Below are 21,135 nucleotides of genomic sequence, written 5' to 3' on the forward strand. Positions count from 1 at the left end.
GCACTCACATATCTTTTCAATTTTGTATTAGTAGACAACAATCCTGCAAAGGGCAGGTGCAATTTGTTGGGGATCCCAACAAAGTCCATACATTTGAAACACTACAACTTCAAAAAAACTTTTGCATTTTCAGCTGAAATGTAAGTGCAGAAATTCAAGAGAACTGACTTGTTTTAGAAATAAATACTCTGTGACAGTCAAAAAAATTGATTTGTATTAATCCACACAGGATATGATTAAACAAGTTAATTCACTGAGGGAAGAGAAGCAAAGGAAGCTGCTAAAGAAGTAACAATCTATGTAAGCTATCATTCCATCAGAACAGAGTGAGGCAAAACATCATGTGTTTTGATAGAAAGAACACACTATAAGACACTGGTAGGAATTCTTTCAAGGATAGCATAAAAGTGATGATTAAGTCCAAATTTTTTTTATTTAACATTTAGGAGAAAGGACCATGAAATATTACTCAATAGGTGGTTAGTTCTAGCTTTCTACAAATCCTAGTTAAACTCTCTCCTTTTACAAGAAACCTTTTCTGCCACAAACACTGATTATGTTTCTTCTTTTATTATCTCCAATTCATGCTGTATACAGTTTGTTTGTACCCACTTGATTACATGTTGTCTTCCTCATTAGACTGTGATCTTGTTGAGGGCAGAGATTTGGTTTTTTGTTGGTGGTGATTTTTTTCTTATACTTTTCTTTTCTTTTTGTCCCTCTTTTGTATTTTCAGGGCTTAGCACATATCCTTTATTATATATGATATTTCTAAGAATGTTTTCTCAATCTCGCTTGGTACATTGGCTTAGACTTCTTAGAAGAGGCACAGGGATGTAGTACCTGTGATTTCACTGGCATAAAAAACCCTCCTCCATGCCTCTCAAACTTATGAAGGCAGACACTTTATCCTCAAGGTACAATCTTAACTTGACTAGAGTCCTGAGAAGTTTTAAATTACTTGCCCAGAATCATATAGCCTATGTGTCTGAGGCAGAACATGAACTCAGGCTTTAAGGCTGTCTCTATTCACCATGCCATGATACCTCTCCAATGCCTCGAATTTTTTAAAATGATAATCAAAGATAAGCAAATAGAAAATGCATTTGGAGGCAGAATAAAAGATTTATTCCTTATTTATCAACCCTGACAAGACAAGATAGAGTAAACTAATCAAGAAAATGAACCTACTCTTATGGAATCACTGTCTTTATAAGAAAATAACTTCCAAGACAACTAGGTCATACAGGGCATAAAATATCAGCCCTAGAGTTCAAATGCTTCCTACCTGTGTAATCCTGAACAAATCATTTAACCCCAACTGCCCCCCCCCCAAAAGAAAAGTGATTTCCACCCAGTCTTTGTCTGCATGAATCCATTTAATTAACCAGTTTCATGCCAACAAATCTAATGCTTAAAAACAAAACCTAATGATTATTTTGGCACCATGCAAAATAACATTAATGATTCAAACATTAAATGTGCACATAACTAAAAAATCATACCTGGGATATAAACACTGCCTCACTTGTCACATAATTAAAGACTTTTTTCCTTTTTAAAGTTTTTCAGGAACTATCAACAAACCTTTAGTCTATCACCATACTTCTCTATAAGCTGATTTCAAGCTACAATCTTTGGCTTTTATTTGGACAGATTCCAAAGAAAAATCAAGAGTATTTTGTGAGGAAAAATAACCATTTAAATTTGAAGATGTCTTCAAAAAATAATCAAGACAGCTGCCCAACAAAAACAGTCATTTTGCATTTAAATGACATTCATGAAAACTAAGTAATCACATCTTCCTTTGAGTAAAAGGATAGTACTCTATTTTTCAAAAAGCCCCCAAGAACTATTAATAAGTGAATGGCAAAATCAAGATTTGAACTGGGATGTCTTGACTTCCATCCAGTGTTCAAAATACAAGGTTATATATAAGCTATATCTAAACTAAAAACAATCTGTAGGCCCACCTCTTTAAACCCTGGAACTTATGAAGTGACATAACCCCAAAATGAACTCAGGTAATCACAACAATACAGCTAACTTTGAAATATCAAGCAACTGTTAAATAATAATTTAAACATTCAACTATTAAGCAATTGTTCGGTTATAATTTAAACTTGTTCTTCAAAACTTCTAAACTTCAAAATTACATGTTGGCCCATACGTTTCAAAACAATCTGACAATTCCTAGAAGGCACGGTCAAAATTCTGCCCGGCCAATCCTGCAGCCTAAAGCCTAATGGATGTGGCAAACATACAACCAGATGATTTCTGGGTCACTATTTTCACCAGCTGATCCAACTCGGGACCGCTGTAATGATTCTGGGTGCCAGTAAACTTTACTAAATAATTTAGCTTTTAGCAATACATTGAAACAGAATTTCCTTGTACTATAAAGCTTTGAGGAAAACGAGTTTGGGAGCAATACTTGTTGCTGGAATAATGAAATAACATAATTAATTACGTTTAAGGGAAAAGGGGGACGGGGGACACCAAAGATGTTATTTCTCCGACTACCCCTTTTTCCACTCCCCACCCCTCGCCTACCCCACCCCCTCCACACATAGCAGCCCATTCCTTTCTCGATCTAAACTTTTTCCTACTCCCTCGGCCTAACACTCCCCCTCTGCCCCAAACATTAACAGCAGCCTTCCTCAGACAGACAGATACTTCCCCACCACCCCGGCAAGCAAGAAGACCCGGCCCCCGGTTCAAGACCTGCCGAGTGCCCAAGGTTACAACGGAGCTCACTGGAGCGTGCTTTATGTTCATGTGCTTTTTTAAAAACCCAACAGCGACCTGGGGTCATAGTTTTAGAGGTCTAATAACAACCAAATGACCGAGGCTGCCCGTGCACTTCGGTGAACCCATTCGGGTTATGGGTCTTTAATAGTTTTTTGCAGCCTGCTTAAAGAAGGCGAGCCTGGAGCGACCCGGGAGTGGCAGAGGCACCTAGAAACTCCCTGCCGGGGCTGCAAGGCAGAAAGGCAGGGGGAACACGAAGGGCAAGGGGGAGACAAGGGAGGGTCCCCCTGCTCCTGCAGCCACTGCCCACCCTCTCTCCAGTCCCTGGCACAGTGATCTTTAACCGGGGCTATAAATCTGCTCGCCCCAGGGCTGCACCTTTACCTGTCAGTTCCCCCACCCCCTCCTCCTGCTTCTTCATCCCCCCACCCCGTCCCCGCCCCCAAAGCGGGGCAGCACAGCAGCTCTGCTCCGCTCCGAGTCCAGAACCAAGCACGGGGCTGCGAGGGGGGAGGGGGACAGAAGAAAGGGAACAGCGGGGAAAGAGGGAGTGAGAGAGGACAAGAGGGGGAGGCAGTTCCCCTCCGCTCCCCGCCCGCCCCAAAAGAGGGGAGGGACACGAGAGGCGGAGGCGAGGCGTGGGGTGTGAAGGAGAGGGGACCCCGCCGCTCTTCCAGCACGGACGCCGCGGACCTTACCAGATAATCCATGTACAGTAACGCCTCAGTTATCCGAAGATCAGACATCCGGCAACCTAAAGCATCCGGAACGGCTCCGAACCCGGAAAAAAAAGAAAGCGTCTCTGGCAGCGAAGCGACCGCCCCCGGGAAGGCAGCAACAGCGAAAAGAGCCGAGGAGAGCCGAGCGGACGAAGATTACACCAGCCGCGCCACGATTGGTCCCTCCGCCGACCATAAGGAAAGAAGAGCGCTCATTGGCTGCGGCTTTCCATAAAAGGCGCGGCTGCCCGGCGTGAAAGCGGAGAAGCGCGGGAGAAGGACCCGAGAGAGGACCTCGGAGGAACCGTGATTGGAGGCTGGGGGGTTCGGAGAGAGCAGAGAAAGGCCCAAGAGTGGGCGGGCCGCGGGGAGTGGGGGGGTCCTGTAGAAGTGGCATGATTGGGGGGGCGGTCCCGACGTTCTCATTGAGAAAACTCCTCCCCGAGTAGTTGACTGAACCTGAAGTCGCAGAGCTTCTGGTTCTAAGTTTAATAAAAATTAATTCATTAATTTATTAAAACATTTATTGGTACCTACTAGAAGCTTTAGAGATACAAAAAAGAGACAAAAGAGAGCCCTGTCTTCAAGGAGCTTACAATCTATGTAATGCCTTGCTTTGTATACGTTTTCGGGTAAAAGGGTAAGCAAAGATCAGTATTAAGCTGAAAGAGTTTACAATCTAATAGTGAACACAACGTGCAAATTTATACAAAGCAAGCTATATGCAGGATAAAAAGGGAATAATTAAGAGGGAGAAATCAATAAGTGTCTACTATATCCCCTCCACTGTGGTGAGTGATGGGGATCCAAAAAGAGGCAGAAGACGTTCTGCACTCCAAGCTAATAGGGGAGAGAGACATTTGCATGTTTGCATACTGACATAAAGCAAGCTATATGTAAAATAAAGGGGAGATAATTAGCCGGGGAAAGGCAATGGAATTAAGGATTGAGAATGCTTCTTATAAGGGAGGTGGGATTTTATTTTATTGGATTCCTATTCAAACCCAATCTTCCGAATCCTGAGTTAGATTGTTGCTGTTCTCACTTAGAGCAGTCGTCAAATGACATCCACAGCCAGCTTTTAGCTAGCATTTTGTAAAGTTTGCAAACTCTTACAATCTTCACGACAATCTAGGTTGTAGTTTATTGCTATTACCCTTACATCACAGATGAGGAAACTGGGAAATAAATAATTAATTGACTTGCCAGAGCAGAATTATTGTGACTACTTACCTTGCCATCAGCTTGGGATACTTTGCCCTCTGAAGGGATTTTAAAATTGCTCTAAGGAAACACAAACTACATTTCAAGTGTATATCACTTGAAAAAGACAATGCTACTAGTGTGTTGATGATCAATGGTCTACTTATATTCTACATGTGTTATGGGCAGACATTTGGAGTTTTTTATTATTATTATTAAACATAGGTTTAACTAAAATTGTTGAACATCTGAACACCATATATGTGTTTCATATGCAGGACCTGGATTGTTTTATGTGAGTGGCTCTTAATGAAAAGAACAGAGGAAGCCCCTGTCTGGGATCAAATACCAAACAAAATGTAAAATATTTTATGAGCCAATGGGCTCAACTGAGCCATGATGTTTTATTTTTTCTAATAAGTGTCTTTAGAATTTCAAAGTGAGACTTGGCATTATTAGAAGGGAAGTTTAAAATGAAGCTAGCTAGAGTCTTTGTAACTAAATCACTTTGCAAACCACAAAAAACTATGTATGTCTCAAGTCTTTACCCACACAGCTGCCAAAATAATCTTCCTAAAGTACCCATCTGATCATGTCACTCCTCTGCTCAAGAAGCTTCTGTGTTCCCTAATCCTTCTAGGATAAAATACAAACTCTTCAGTTTGCTATTTAAAGCTCTTCACAAAAGAGAGTCAGACTTATTTAGTTCCCATTTCTCCACTAAAGTAATCATCATGTTTGCTGTTTGCCTTATGCAGCCATCTTTTTACCAGGTTGCTTCATTCTATCCTCTGCCTCTGACCCAGAACTTGCTCCCCATTTCTAAGGCTGTGCCTTCTGGATCTTTAGCAGAGCCATATGTACTACAGCCATATAGTAATAGTTACTGCCAATCCTTCCTCTAGAAACGATAATCAAATGAACACAAATCTCCCTAGAAAGAAAGACTCAGTCAGGTGACCAAGAAGTCCCCTAATCCCATTCTAGTAACTTCCCAGTCCCTAACATTCTTCTTTAGGCCACTTGTTGAGCTATTTCAATCAGATCCAATTTTTTGTGACCTCGTTTGAGGTTTTCTTGGCAAAGATATTGAAATGGTTGTCATTTCCTTCTACAATTCATTTTACAGATATCCTACTATCTAAACTCTAGGACCTAGAAACTGAGGCAAACAGGATTAAGTGACTTACCCAAAGTCACTGAGATAGTATCTGAGAGGAGATTTGAACAGCCCCTGGGGCAACTACTCCTCTATATCTTATCTTTCCCCATTAATATACAAGCTCCTTAAGTGCAGGGATCATCTTGCTTTTTGTATTTATATCGCTGATGCTCAGCACTGACTGTGTTCTAGTAAGCACTTAATAGATTTTTTTCCCCTATTCAACCATGATTTTCTTTTCTCACCGGAAATACTTTTACTTTGGCTGTGTACCTCATGCCTAGAATGCACCATGTATTCATTTGCTTCTTTGAATTACTATGCCTCAGCCCTGATGCTACTCTATGTATATATCTTGATTCTCTCGTTTTTGGTAATCTGCCCTCTAAAAATTACTTTGGGTGTGTGTGTGTGTGTGTGTATGTGTGTGTGTGTTTGCATACTTTGCATATCTCCCTAGTAGAATGAAATTCCGCTCCTTTTGTTTCCTAGCAAAAAGTTAGTATAATTCATGGCAGAAAGGGAGAGGAACTGTACCTGTGATTTCATTTATAGAAATCTCTTAAATGAGAAAATTCTTTATCAAAGAAGGCCAGCACATTCTCTGCAACTTACCCTTGTAGGAAGTTGCCTGGACCACTCTGAAAATCTAAATGGCATGTCTGGGAATACCTGGACCATGCAAGACTAGAATCCAGATCTTCTTGGTTCCCAGCTCAGCTCTCTATCCAATATGTCATGATGTTTTCAATCTTGCAAATAGTAAGCCCTAAGAATTAATGGAAAAAAAAAAAATCAAATGAAGGTAGCCTAGCTGTATCAGATCTAAAATTATATTATAAAGCAGCAGTTACCAAAACCATTTGGTATTGGCTAAGAAACAGATTAGTTGAATAGGTTAGGTTCAAAGGACAAAACAGTCAATAACTTTAAAACTCTAGTGTTTGACAAACCCAAAGACCCCAGCTTTTAGGATAAGAACTCACTGTTTGACAAAAATTGCTGGGAAAATTGGAAACAAATATGGCAGAAACTAGGCATTGACCCACACTTAACACCGTACACCAAGATAAGGTCAAAATGGGTTCATGACCTAGGCATAATGAGATTATAAATAAATTAGAGGAACACAGGATAGTTTACCTCTCAGACCTGTGGAAGAGGAAGGAATTTATGACCAAAAAAGAACTAGAGATCATTACTGATCACAAAATAGAAAATTTTGATTATATTAAATTGAAAAGTTTTTATATAAACAAAACTAATGCAAGATTAGAAGGGAAGCAATAAACTGGAAAAAACATTTTTATACTCAAAGGTTCTGATAAAGGCCTCATTTCCAAAACATATAGAGAATTGACTCTAATTTATAAGAAATCAAGCCATTCTCCAATTGATAAATGGTCAAAGGATATGAACAGTCAATTCTCAGATGAAGAAATTGAAACTATTTCTAACCCTATGAAAAGATGCTCCAAGTCATTACTGCTCAAAGAAATGCAAATTAAGACAACTCTGAGATACCACTACACACCTGTCAGACTGGCTAGAATGACATGGAAAGATAGTGTGGAATTTTGGAAGGGATGTGGGAAAACAGGGACACATACATTGTTGGTGGAGTTGTGAATACATCCAGCCATTCTGGAGAGCAATTTGGAACTATGCTCAAAAAGTTATCAAACTGTGAAAACCCTTTGATCCAGCAGTGTTACTACTGGGCTTATATCCCAAAGAGATCATAAAGAAGGGAAAGGGACCTATATATGCAAGAATGTTTGTGGCAGCCCTGTTTGTAGTGGCTAGAAACTGGAAACTAAGTAGATGCCCATCAACTGGAGAATGGCTGAATAAATTGTGGTATATGAATATTATGGATTATTATTATTCGGTAAGAAATGATCAACAGGATGATTTCAGAAAGTCCTGGAGAGACTTACATGAACTGATGCTGAGTGAAATGAGCAGGGCCAAGAGATCATTATATACTTCAACAGCAATACTATATGATGATCAATTCTGATGGACCTGGCCATCTCCAGCAATGATATGAACCAAATCAGTTCCAATGGAGCACTAATGAACTGAACCAGCTCACCCACTGAAAGAATTCTGGGAGATGACTAAGAACCATTATATAGAATTCCCAATCCCTATATTTTTGCCTGCCTGCATTTTTGATTTCCTTCACAGGCTAATTGTACACTATTTCAGAGTCCGATTCTTTTTGTACAGCAAAATAACGGTTTGGACATGTATACTTATATTGTATTAAATTTATACTTTAGCATATTTAACATGTATTGGTGATCCTGCCATCTAGGGGAGGGGGAGGGGAAAGGAGGGGAAAAATTGGAACAAAAGGTTTGGCAATTGTCAATGCTATAAAATTACCCATGCATATGACTTGTAAATAAAAAGCTATTAAAATAGTAAGCCCTAAATAAACATTTGTTGTTAAATGGGGGAGGAAGAGTAAGAGGGGAGTAAGGAAATCAAACAAATCATAAAGCTGTGAAAAAATAACTTGTAAAAGCTTTCTAAGCATAATCAACCCTTTCTCTTTAACATCAATCACATTGAAGATTGTATTGGTCAATTCTGGCCATGCAAATTGTGCTTCAACAGATACTGGTAAATTAATGTCATAAAATAAAACCTTTGATAATTTCAGTAAACACTGAGTATCTTATTGTAGCATGTTCACAGATAAAGGGGGTTGAAAAAATGTTTCTATGATGAAACAGAGAAGGCAGCTAGGTGACCTAATAGACATAGCACTAGACTTAAAGTCAAGAACTAAATTTGAATTCTACATCAGATACTTATTAATTGTCTGATCCTAGCAAAGTTCCTAAATACTAATCATGGTTTATAGTTAACATTTGATTAGCACTTATTATATGTTAGATACTATGGTAAGTGCTTTACAATTATTACCTCATTTGATTCTTATAACAATCCTGGGAGAGAAGTGCTATTATTATCTATTATAAATGAGGAAATTGAGAGAGAAGTTAAATTACTTGCCCAAGGTCTCACAGCTAATTTCTCTCTCAGTTTCCAAGGTCTCACAGCTTGTAGTGTCTGAGGACAGATTTGAATTGTCCCCATTTTATCATCTATGAAATGGGGATTAATAGAAACACCTACCTCAAAGATTGTTGTGAGGATCAAATGAGATTATATTTGAAAAGTACTTTGCAAATCTTATAATGCATGTTACCTATGTAAATGTTACCTATTATTGCTAATTATTATTATGAAAGCCTAGGATGAGTAAGATCAGGAAGGCTAGTTGGAAATTATATATTATTCAGGGAATAGCAAATAAATCCAACTAAGCTAAAACCTAGAACATAGAACATAGCAATATAGATTTAGAATTGGAATGGACCTTAAAAGTTATTAAGTACAAATGTCTAACTATTTTTTTTTTCAGATGAGGAAGATAAGTGATTAATCCTGGGATGAACAAGAAGCAAAGACTTTAGGCCAGATTTAAATCACGAGAAAGTCCACTGTCCTAAACTCTAGGTACCTAGACTTTTTCAAAAGGTGACCTATTAGTGACTGGGAAATCCCAGTGTCCAAAATTTACTTGTTGATTTAAAAGCATAAGATCTTGTACCTTAAGGTGAAAGGGGAAAAAATCTTAATTATAAGATTAATTGGAGATAGCAAAATATTATTGTTGTTATTATTATTATATTCAGTCTGAGAAAATAGAGTTAGTATCTGGTAATCATTTTACCACATATTTGTCACTCTCTTTTATCTTTCACTGATGTATACAGGCAATGATGTCATACTCAAATAAAAATGGATCTTAGTGACTTAGAAAACCACAAATTAACATTATCTGTGTTGTATTATATTTTAATTTATTTTATTAAACATTTAATTACATTTTGAATCTGGTAGAAAACAAAAGTGGCCTGTGAGTTTGACATCTTTGTATCAGAGTACTTATTTAGAATATGATATATCATTCCAGAAAGAAAGAAAAAAAAACTACAGAAAAAGAAATCTGTCTTCTCAGTTTTAGGAAAGAGGTTTGAGGGGGGAGATGTATTTTTTTCTTTGACAGGAGTACATTTTTTGGTGCCCTTCTTAGATCATACTATTCCAGGCCCTTTAGGCAAATCAGATTACAAAACTGGAGAAGAAAGAAACATTTTTATGATGCAATTTAGCCACTTATTTACAATAGGAAAAAATGGATTTTGCTCTTTCTTCCTTCCTTTGTCTTCCCAATTTCCTCTCTGAAGGCTAAGGTGATGTCACTAGAGTCAATTGCCCATCCTTTTGTCTCAATAGAATTTTCAAAGAATCACTGAGATAGCCTTTCTAAATAACAGAGGAGGACTCCTCCAGGCTTAGCTCCATTTCAGCTTCCATCTGGGAGATGGGAAGAAAATAAAGAATATTTACAGTTGCATTTCTTGCATATCTATTTTTTCAGAATTTTATGTTTATGTTGCTTTTTATCCCTACAAGACTTCTATTTCAGATGCATATATATATATAAATTATTTATTCATTTATTTATTTTTTTGCTGAGGCAATTGCGAGTAAGTGACTTGCCCAGGGTTACATGGCTAGGAAATGTTAAATGTCTGAGATCAAATTTGAACAAAGATTCTCCTGACTGGGCTGATAGGGCTGGTGTTCTATCCATTGTGCCACCTAGCTGCCCTGTGCATATCTTTTGAATTATTTTTAAGTGGATACCACATGAAAGACATAGGACATAAGGAACTTCAGAAGACAATTTGTCCAAGGCCTTCATAGAGTGTGGAGTCTAAAATTAGGAAAACTCAGCTTGAAGAATTCAAATCCCCAAAATGGGTCATTAAGACTTAGACACGGCGAAATTTCTGAATAACAACAAAATGAATATGAAGAATGAGTTAGAATTTATTAAATTAGAACTGGTAGAATCTGGATAATATGGTGACAAAAATGGATAGTAGTCTGCCTGAGTTATTTCAAACTTGTATTGCCTCTATATTCAGGGGGAAAATACTTTCATCAATGAAATCTAAGGTTCAATAAAAGATCACTTTTCTTAGATTCAGAAGAGTATAACTAAAAAGGGTAACGGCAATTAGAGCTATAGGTTCCTAACTCTATTATTGGGTAAACCTTGGACTAATCATTTTCCCCTTGAGTGTGCTTTTGTTACCAATAAAATGGAAAGGATAATCTTTGCATTACTTACTCCATGGAATTGATGTGAGGGTGGAATGAATTCCATTTTTAAAATTGTGAAATACTATGTATATAGTAATAATCATTATTTTCGGATTTAAAGGTACCTATTTTCCACATACATGAAGAATAAATGATTTCACAAAAAAGAAAAAAACAAACAAACAAATAAACCTCTTTTCTCTTTCATTTGTAGAGTGAGAGGTGCTTTAGGGACACTGCAATAAAACAGATGGCCATTTTCTTCAGCTTTTTATAATGCACATGGCTTTTTGAAAAGCCAGAAAACTTGAGAATTTTTTAAATCAAATTCACAGTTTAGAGAGAGAAAAACAGATTATTACTCAGCAAATTAAGCATTTATTTTGACCTCAAATCATTCCAGCCAACAAAGGACACGATTATCTCTACTAGCAAATTAGTATCCAAAACCAAAGCAGTAAAATCAAAACATATTAATCTCTCAGGGGTTGAATTAAATGAATAAAAAATGAAAAAAATTAAAATAAATATCTTCAAAGGACAAGGATAGGGACTAGATCTGTGATTTCATTAGTATTTCTAGATGAGGATATTTCCTCTCCCAATTCAGAGTCTTACATTCATTGCAATTTAAAGTTTTAAATTATATTATTAAATTAGAGCACCAGGAGTTTTAAGTAAAGCAGTCACAGAGACAATATCCTAAGTAGAGATTACTTTAAGATATAGCTTTAAAAAGGTTGATTGTATAGAAACAAAGTGAATTGTTCTTGTGGGAAAGAAAACAATAGAGTGAAAGTGAATAGAAATGTGGAAAGATTATCTTAAAGGGCTACTGTTAGATGAAGGAACTGGTGAATCTTTTGATCTAGGTGTCTCTCCTTCCTTGGTTTACTTTTTCTTTTTCTTTTCACAATCGAATGGATCAGTTAATAAATCTCTTTTTGCTATTAATGAAGTGAAATTAATCATTTAAGATTGCAGAGCAATGGATAAACATTAAATTGGATAATAAAAATTCAGATTTGAAAGATCTGGGTGGTCATTGAATCTATTTTCCTCTCATTTTACCGATGAGAAAACTGTGACTGGAAGAGGTTAAATGACTTTGCCTGGAGTCACATAGCTTATGTGTGGAGCTCTTCTCCCCAGCAATTACCCCCACCCGACCTCCAACTCAGTTTTAGGCAAGTGTTGCAGTAAGGGTAGACACTTGATCCATAATAGCTCAGGATTTCTAAATTCAAGTAATTCATCAGTGTCAGCCTCCCACATAGAAGGGATTATAAGTATGTGCCACCATGTCAGCAAAATATACCTTTTGTAAAGAATTTTTTTTAATTGCTTATTTTTCCTAGGTTTCATTTCTTTTCGTAGTTTTTCTTCTCATTTAGTTTTTAAATCATCTTCAAACTCTTAAAAAACAAACAAACAACTCTTGCATCATCTCTTGGACTTGAACTCAAAAGTTTGAGACTTTGCTTGTAGGTGTTTTATTGTTATTCTCTTGTGGGATTTTGTCTCAACTATCCTGACCATAATAGCTCTTTTAGGTGGGATTCTTTCTTTGTTTGCTCATTCTTCTAGTCTACTTCCTGACTTTAGACTTTATGTTAGTCCCAGGATGTGCACACTTCTGGGAGAACATCTGGACTGAGCTTTTGTACCTTAAAGTCCTTCTGTTTTCTTAGAGCATGGAGTCATTTAGTATTATTATACCAGGATCTCAGTGACAACCCAGATAAGAGACCTGGCAAGCTTACAGTACTCCCAAAGTGGTCTGATTCAGGATAAAAATTAGTCATCACACTTATGGTCTGAGTTCTGCAACTTGACCTGGGTTTGAGTCTTCAAAGTACTCCTATTAGTTTATTCTTATGTTCCAATAAACTCCAACTAGACTCATACACTTTCTTTTTTTTTTTAATTTAATTTTATTTTATAATAACTTTATATTGACAGAATCCATGCTAGGGTGATTTTTTTTTACAACATTATCCCTTGCACTCGCTTCTGTTCCGATTTTTCCCCTCCTTCCCTCTACCCCCTCCCCTAGATGGCAAGCAGTCCTATATACTCATACACTTTCAATCATGAAGGTTCAGAATGACAGAATTGCAAACTTCATGTTAGTCTGGGACCTCAAGAAACTTACTGTCTTAACAAGGGGCATATAAATTATTTGCACACAAGTAAGAATAATACAAGGTAAAACTTAATGGGGCAAAAGTGAAACAGGCAAAGTGCTATGAGAAATTTGAAGAGAGAATACTTTTCATTTGGAGGGAAAATGAGAAGGGGAAAGACTTCACATAGAAGATAGCATTTAAATTGGGCTTTAAAAAAAAAAAAGTAAAATACCTCAGATGAAGTGGGTAAAAGAGTTTATTCTAAACTATTCAATACAATAAGTATTGAACAAAGATATCAAAAGATGACAAAGATGTGCCCAATTTGATTGGAAAATAGGATGCAGAAAGGGAAGAAGAGGAAGAAAATGTTGAATAGTAGCTTGGATTCAGAAGTGGGTGGAAAATCAGGGTGGAAAGTTCAAACTTCATTCTGTATATATTGTATGCACCTGTTAATTATATTTGTCTCTCCCATTGCAATGTAAGCGCAAGGATTGTCTGTGTGTCTATATATGTATGTCTGTATGTATTTGCCTTTGGTCCATGTATTGATATATTAATAAAAAATTGTTGTAATGAGGGAGGATAGTGATATAAAGTGTCTCATTTTTTGTCTTTGTCTTACAAGTGCTTAGAATGATGCCTTACACATAATAAGCATCGAACAGAAGACTGGTGAATCAAAGTGAAGATTTTTAAGTAGAAAAGTGATATGATCAGAGAGGTACAAAAGGGATTTGGGGCAATTAGTCAATAAATATTTATTAAACACCTGCTACACAGTAGGCACTAAGCCTAAGTATTGAGAATACAAAGGAAGGTAAAAAACAGTCCCTCAAAGAATTCAGTCTAATGAGGTAAACATGATGTAAACATCTGTATACAATCAAATTATATATACAGGATAAGTTGGAAATAATCAATTTAGAAGGAAGGCATTAGGATTTGGGGATATTGGAAAAGGTTTCCTTTAGAAGGAGGAATTTTAGTTGGGATTTCCAGCATTTAGCAAAATGTCTAGCATATAGTAAGCACTTAATGTTTATTGATTGAGTGATCTTGACTTGAAAGTAGCAGTTTAGAAAATGAATTTAAAAAGGAATATACTGGATACAAGAAGATCATAAACACATGGCTTTGTTGTTCTGTTAGGAGTCTTATCTAAGTAGTACTGTTTTCAGGTAGAGAATTGTGCCAGTTGATCCTTTCAAGCATATGATGGATTGCCGGTGTAGGCACTTTACTTTTGGACAGATTTAACTTGCTTAATTTTGTATTTGTCAAACACAATGAACATTATTATCCTTTTTGAATGGGATTTATTGGAAACATCTGCTACATCACCAAAAAAGTAACTTTGTCTGGATTGCCAATTACAAAAACAGATTTGTTCATCTATAAACAGACTTAAGTTACTTTCTAAAGAAATAATTTCGGGAAGTATTATACAGGCTTTGGCATTCAACTATTTTTTAAAAATAATTTTTCTCTTCTCTTTATTTCTTTCTCTAAAAAATTTCAAGAAGTGATATTTATTCATTTTATATTGTTTTCTATAAATTTAACCATCTTGATATGTTACAAGCTGTGGCAAAAAACATTTCCTTCCTCTAAATTACAAGACTTAGCAGTGTCTTTTTCTTATTTTAGAACTTGAAAAAATATTTCAAAGCTTCTATATTTGTTTGTCAGGCCCTCCACTAATATATTACATTCTACAGTCAGGTCTATTTTGCTTAAAATTCTTGTACAACACAAAATCTCATGTATAAACTCTTAAAGAAAAGCATAGTTTAGAACCCTAAATCAGTTTAGAGATTACCTGTGGATTATTCCACTTCCTTATTTTGTATAAATCAAAACATTTTATGGCTAATAGAACTGGGGAAAACATTTTACTCTTAATACTATGAAAATCAAAAACATCTACCAGGTACTGTGCTAAGTGCTTTATAGATATTAATTTGATCCTCATAACAACTCTTCAAATTAGGGCTCTGTGGAGTAAGTACTATTAAATAAATATTATAAACAACCATAAAAAAAGAAATCAAAGTGGAACAGCTAGATGGCACAGTGATAGAGCACCAGCATCTGTGTTCAAATCCAACCTCAGACACTTAACATTTACTCATTGTATAACCCTGGGAAAGTCACTTAATCCTAATTGCCTTGCCAAAAAAAAAAAAAAAAGAATTGAAGTTCTAAGAAGCCATGATCAGAATCTAGAAAACTAGATTTAGCAACTATCACTACAAAGAAGGATAGAGCTGGAATATAATATTCCAGAAGACAAAATATATAGACTTTTAACCAAGAATAATCTACCCAGCAAAACTGAGTATCACCCCACAAGGGAAAAAATGGATTATAATTGATAAGACTTTCCAGCATTCCTGATAAAAAGATCAAAGCTGAGTTAGAATCTTTGAAATACAAATACAGGTGTCCAGAGAAACATAAAAGGGCAACCATGAGTAAGCAATCATAAAGAACCAACCGAGATCAAACTTTATATTCTAATATGGAGAAATGATAAATGTGTCTCCTCAGAACTCTCTCATCACTAGGGTTATATAAAACTAATAAAAATAAAAAATAAAAGACTAATAAAAATTAGCTAACTTAAGTCCTCTCGTAAAAGTGAGCAAATTACCAAAATTTAAAAATGAATAAGTTGAACTCACAACAGAGGAAATTTTTTTTATTCTAAGAAACTACTACACAAACTATACATAGTTCTTTTATAATGCTTGTTTTTAGAAATGTGAATTTGTAACAATGTGACTGACATTTTACTGAACAACTTTTTAGTATAACACAAATTTCAAGTTTGCTTATGCATGGTTTCTTCCATGAGAAACAGCTAGAAAGCATAAAACTGCAGTATTTCACAATTACTCTCAAGCTGTAATTCTACCATTGCTCATTTCCACAAGCAAGTTTCAGATCCTTTTCTTTTTTTTAATTAAAGCTTTTTATTTTCAAAACATATATATAGATTACTTTCAATATCCACCCTTGTAAAACCTTGTGTTCCAAATTTTTTTCTTCCTCCTTTCCCGCTACAACCTCCCCTAGATGGCAAGTAATCGAATATATGTTAAACATGTGCCATTCTTCCATACATATTTCCACAATCATCATTTTGCACAAGAAAAACCAGATCAAAAAGGAAAAGAATGAAAAAGAAAACAAAATGCAAGCAAACAACAACAAAAAAGTGAAAATACAATACTGTGATTCATATTCAGTCTCCACAGCCCTCTTTCTAAGTGAAGATAGCTCTCTTCATCACAAGACCATTGAAACTGGCCTGAATCACCTTGCTGTTGAAAAGAGCCACATTAGACAGATTTTTAAGTAAATTATATTTAAAAGTAAAATTAGTAATGTTTTAAAATCTGTTCTCAATAATCGAAGAAGAATGTATTCTGGCAAATTACTTTTATAAGAAAAATTGAGTTCTGATAGGCACGTAGATGGGCACAGTGAATAAAGCCTGAATCTGGAGTCAGGAAGACTTGAATTCAAACCTAGCTTCAGACACTTACTAGCTATGTTATCATAGGCAAGTCACTTAAGCCTGACTGCTTTAGGCATCTGTAAAATGAGATTACAAAGGAAATGGCAAACTGCTTCAGCATCTTTGTCAAGAAAATCCCATATAGCGTCACAAAGAGTCAGATATGACTGATCAACAGTGAAAGAGTTCTGATACCCACGTCAATGAGGGACAAAGAGAAAGAGGATGTTAATTCATTCTCATTGGTGAATATTGAAGCAAAATGTTAAATAAGATTTTAATTTTTAAAAACCCTATAATAATATCTTCAAAAGATTATTGAATATAACCAAATTGGATTTAAGCCAGGAATTCAATATTCAATATTACATTCAATATTCAATATTAAAATAATTAGCTAAATATATGTGGTTATAAGTCAACAGACAGAAAAAGCCTTTGATAAAATACAATACTCATTTATGATTGAAATCGTCTAAAGCCTAAGAATGGAAAGGCCCTTCTTTAACACAAAAAGTATATATTTAAAACTAAGTGCCATATTATCTGCAAAGGTGAATCACAGAAAGTTTGTCCAATAAATACTGGAGTAAAATAACTATGGTCTCTCTCCCCACTACTATTTGACATAGTTATAAGAATGCTAATTCTAGCAATGAAAAGAGACAATTAAAGCTATAAATAACAAAGAAAAATGATCCATCTTTGGAGATGACATAGTTTGTTTTAGAAAATCCAGCTGGAATATTCAACTTTGAAATGATTGTCTATCATGATTTCTGAAACTGTGATTTTTAAGAAGTCTTAGGTTCCCAAAGCTGTTGCAAAAAAGTGGCACTTCAGTAGCTGTTTTTGTGGAAGACTGATACATAGGTCATGAGGGAAGAGCCAGAAGAGTGTTTGGAGAGGGATATAAATATAGAAAATCTGAGAACCTCTGTCCTAGACTTACTGTGGTTTAAATCTGGTGATTGACAATACAATTCTTCTTCAGTCGTGTTCTAACCAGATTAAAATGTAATTAGGAAATGTTTAATTAAAATAAGAACACAATAGAACCCAGTTATACTAATTTGTGGTTTTCTAAATCATTATGTGGGCCTGTGGCAATCTTTTCTGTTTCTATTTGAATTGACACCACTGATTTCTAACATTTTTTTTTTTTTTTTTTTTTTTTTTTTTGCTTCTACATGTAACAGGGAGTTTCCATTCTCATTTTAGTATGGACTTTGTCCCTTATATCTTAACTATCATGCTGAGTTAGCATTACATAATTATTATTTATTAGTATTCATTAAGCACTTAAAATTATATGAGCCTATGGCCCTCCTAAGTTCAGAAACTATTTAGCAGAGTCATTGTGGTGTTAAATCAGCAGTTAACAAGCACTTCTTAAGTATCTACTTTGTGTCCAAGATCTTACTAGGGATCCAGATTACAACAAAAGTATAGAGATAAACATCCAGCTTTGTTCTTCCTGGTGGGCAGAGTGGAGTTGGTCAAGGTAGAGAGCTGTCTCTTCAGTTCTTTTGGAGATTGTCTTAGGTTGCTTCCGGGACTTCTGGTTTCCATCTTTCAGAAGGAAGATAGATAAAGGCAGTAGCACTTCAGGTTACTGAAGAAAAAGATTCTAGGAAGACATCAGAGAAGCAACAATTTATCAAATCCCTATACCTAGCTTAGTGAGATTTCAGGTAACTTCCCTTTTGCTGAAATCTAGGACTTCTCTCTCTTGGTTGAGCTGAGTTACCTCACTTCTGATGGGAGAGCTCCTTTACTCTATATATTCTCTTATGTATACTTTCTATGACTTATGTTTTCTTATAATTTGGATATATGTATTTCTTTGCTATTCATTACTCATTGTTGAATTGGTATTTGGTGTGAAGTCTTGGATATAAAGAAAACATGGGGTTAGGGTTAGGGTTAGGGTTAGTTAGCTTAAAACTGAAAGTTGCAATTCTTAAAACACGGTATTTAGGGGAGCAGATACAAATAATTTTAGTCCAGTTACCCCCTCTCCCTGAAGAAAGCAGAGTAGTCTTGGTCCCAAGCTCTATTTACCTTTCTAACAAGAATTAAAGTCTTCCTTGGAGAAAGGGGAGAGGGATGAGAGAAGAGCTCCCTTCAAGACACATAAAAATCTCCCGTGCTACAAGATGGGAAACCACCCATATAATACATGTCCTTAATACACATTGGCCTTCTCTAAGGAAACATTAAAGGTGTCTGAGAAGGAATTGGAAAGAATAGGGATCATGAAAGCCAAGAGAAAAGGGAATGTTAGGGGAAAAAATGTGACCAACAGTATCAAAGGCAATAGATAAATTGAAAAGAATGAGGAATGAAAAAGACAGGTTTGACAATTAAGAGTTTATTGGTAACTTTGGAGAAAGCAGTTTCAGTTGAATGACATCAGGTTGGAAATATAACGCAGAGGGTTGAGGAATGAGAGAAAGAGGAAGCATCAAGTACAGATAGCTTTTTTTTTTCTCAGCCCTTTGCTGAAAAGGGGAAGTGAGATCTATAATACCGTAACTTTAGGGACAGTAGGGTCTAGTGAATGTTTTGCTCTTGTTGTTTGCTTGTTTGTTTATTTTTAAGGAAGGGGGAAGAGAACCAATTTTGATGACAGGAGATGTTAAATATCAGAGAGTGGAGAGGGAGCAAGGGACAAAGAGAGATAATTGATGTTACAACATACTGAATAAGATGGAAGATATGGAATAAGGGCACATGTAGAAGGGATTTGTCTTGGCAAGGAAAGAGACCACTGTTTTGTCAGAAATTCGGGCAAAAAGAAGAGAAAGGGAAATCATGTCAAAGAGTTTTGAGATGACGGGAAAGAGAAAAGAGGAAGGCATGAATAGTTTTAACTTGCTCTATAAATGATGCAAGATCCTTAGCTGAAAGACATTCAAAATAGGGAGCGGTGGAAGACGAGGAAGTTTGGAAAAATTACTTAAAAGAAAGAGTTCTGATTTGGAAGTCAGCAGATCTAGGTTGTAGATCCAACTCTGCAACTGATTATATGATCATGGACCAAGTCATTGTTGTTGTGCATGAATTGAATACAAGTGAGGCAGAGTTACACAAAGACATTTGACCCATTCTCTCCTCCAGAGTCATCAAAATCCAGTAATAAGACAAAAGACTAAACTACTGGCATTGGACCAGGATGCAGCAGGTGACCTTGACCTTTCTAAATCAAGTTCTTTTCCTGGTTTTAATTTGTTTGAGGTCATCCCCATTCAATGACCAAGAGCTAGGGAAGAGTTAGACAAAAGTTGGCTCAACTTAATTTTCAGAAAGCATGATCAAGTCCTTTAATTTGCTTATGTCTGTTTCTGCAAAGAAGGCTGTACATAAATATTCCTTTTAAGGTTCCTTCTAGCTCAGATTCTATCCTTTCCTTATCAGCCTCTAATCTATTCTCTTAGATATAAATATCATAAACTAATATTCCATGTATTTCAATGATTAAATTCTTATTTCTATCCAAATTCACACATAGATGAAGATCATTCATAAAATTCTCACCAGCCTATGCCTAACATGGAGAGCTCCTTTGATATTTTGATAGATAGAAGAATCCTCAGAAGCAAATTTCCCCCCTACACACATCCTGCTGTGTTCCATGTCATCCCCATATATAGAAGGAGATTGAGACAGAGCATAGATTATAAAGTAACCCTGCAAAACCTTATTACTTTAATGTAACTGTCAGTAGAGAAGCTATTATACTAGCTTGGCATTTCTGAACTTTTTTCTTGCTCCAGATATAGATAGATGATAAAGAACAGATATAAACCAGACATCAGGAGGAGCACATTAATCAATGGAACTTTGCTTCCTCTGGACTGAATTTTGTCTCCCATTCATTTATCAAAGATCTTACCTAACTCTACTTCCTCTGTCCTGTGTCAAATGTGAGCCCTCTTTTTCTCATTGCTTTTGCTGTACTAGGAGTGAAACCAGAACCAATGGAATTTTCATATTTCATTCATATTAACAGGAAAACTTGTGGAGGTAGATGGAGGAAAAAAGTCATTCAGTGAAATTTTCCCCCCATGCCAAGGAAAATAATCTAGAAAGAGTGGATTCTAAATTAGTGTAAGAAATCACAGAATAATTTCTCATTAAATAGGAAAGAAGAAAAAGATAGGAACCTAGTCATTTCTCTTTGTTTTAGTGGTATGCTTGCTAGGCACATTTACAATGTCAGCAAGCAGATATTATCTCAAAGGACATAATATAGGGAAGTACTTTATGAACCTCACTCTGAATCTATGTCACAATCTCAGAGGCATTAAAATTGTAGTAACCTCAAGGGCAAAGGGAAGATCTATGCTAGTCATAAGTAGGCTGCAGCATGTTTTCAGTGATGATTCAAGAACAACAAATGGTAATATAAGTTTTTGCTCAAAAATTTTTGGTTAAGTGGAA

General features: G+C 36.0%; 1 protein-coding gene across 9 annotated transcripts in view; it reads right to left on the reverse strand.

Annotated features, from left to right (window-relative positions):
* Window positions 1-21,135, reverse strand: part of ARL15 (ADP ribosylation factor like GTPase 15) — a 580,734-nt gene that overhangs the window by 505,204 nt on the left and 54,395 nt on the right. For 2 of the 9 annotated variants that reach the window (XM_051990682.1, XM_051990675.1), the window contains exon 1: window positions 3,450-3,800. In XM_051990682.1, the coding sequence (XP_051846642.1) occupies window positions 3,450-3,497 (48 nt within the window). In that variant the 5' untranslated portion in view covers window positions 3,498-3,800. Of the gene's footprint in view, window positions 1-3,449; window positions 3,809-6,450; window positions 6,605-21,135 lie in introns of those variants that run through there. The other 7 variants (XM_051990695.1, XM_051990691.1, XM_051990687.1 and 4 more) reach the window with 6 other exon arrangements.

Source organism: Antechinus flavipes, chromosome 1, assembly GCF_016432865.1.
Source record: "Antechinus flavipes isolate AdamAnt ecotype Samford, QLD, Australia chromosome 1, AdamAnt_v2, whole genome shotgun sequence".
NCBI lineage: Eukaryota > Metazoa > Chordata > Mammalia > Dasyuromorphia > Dasyuridae > Antechinus > Antechinus flavipes.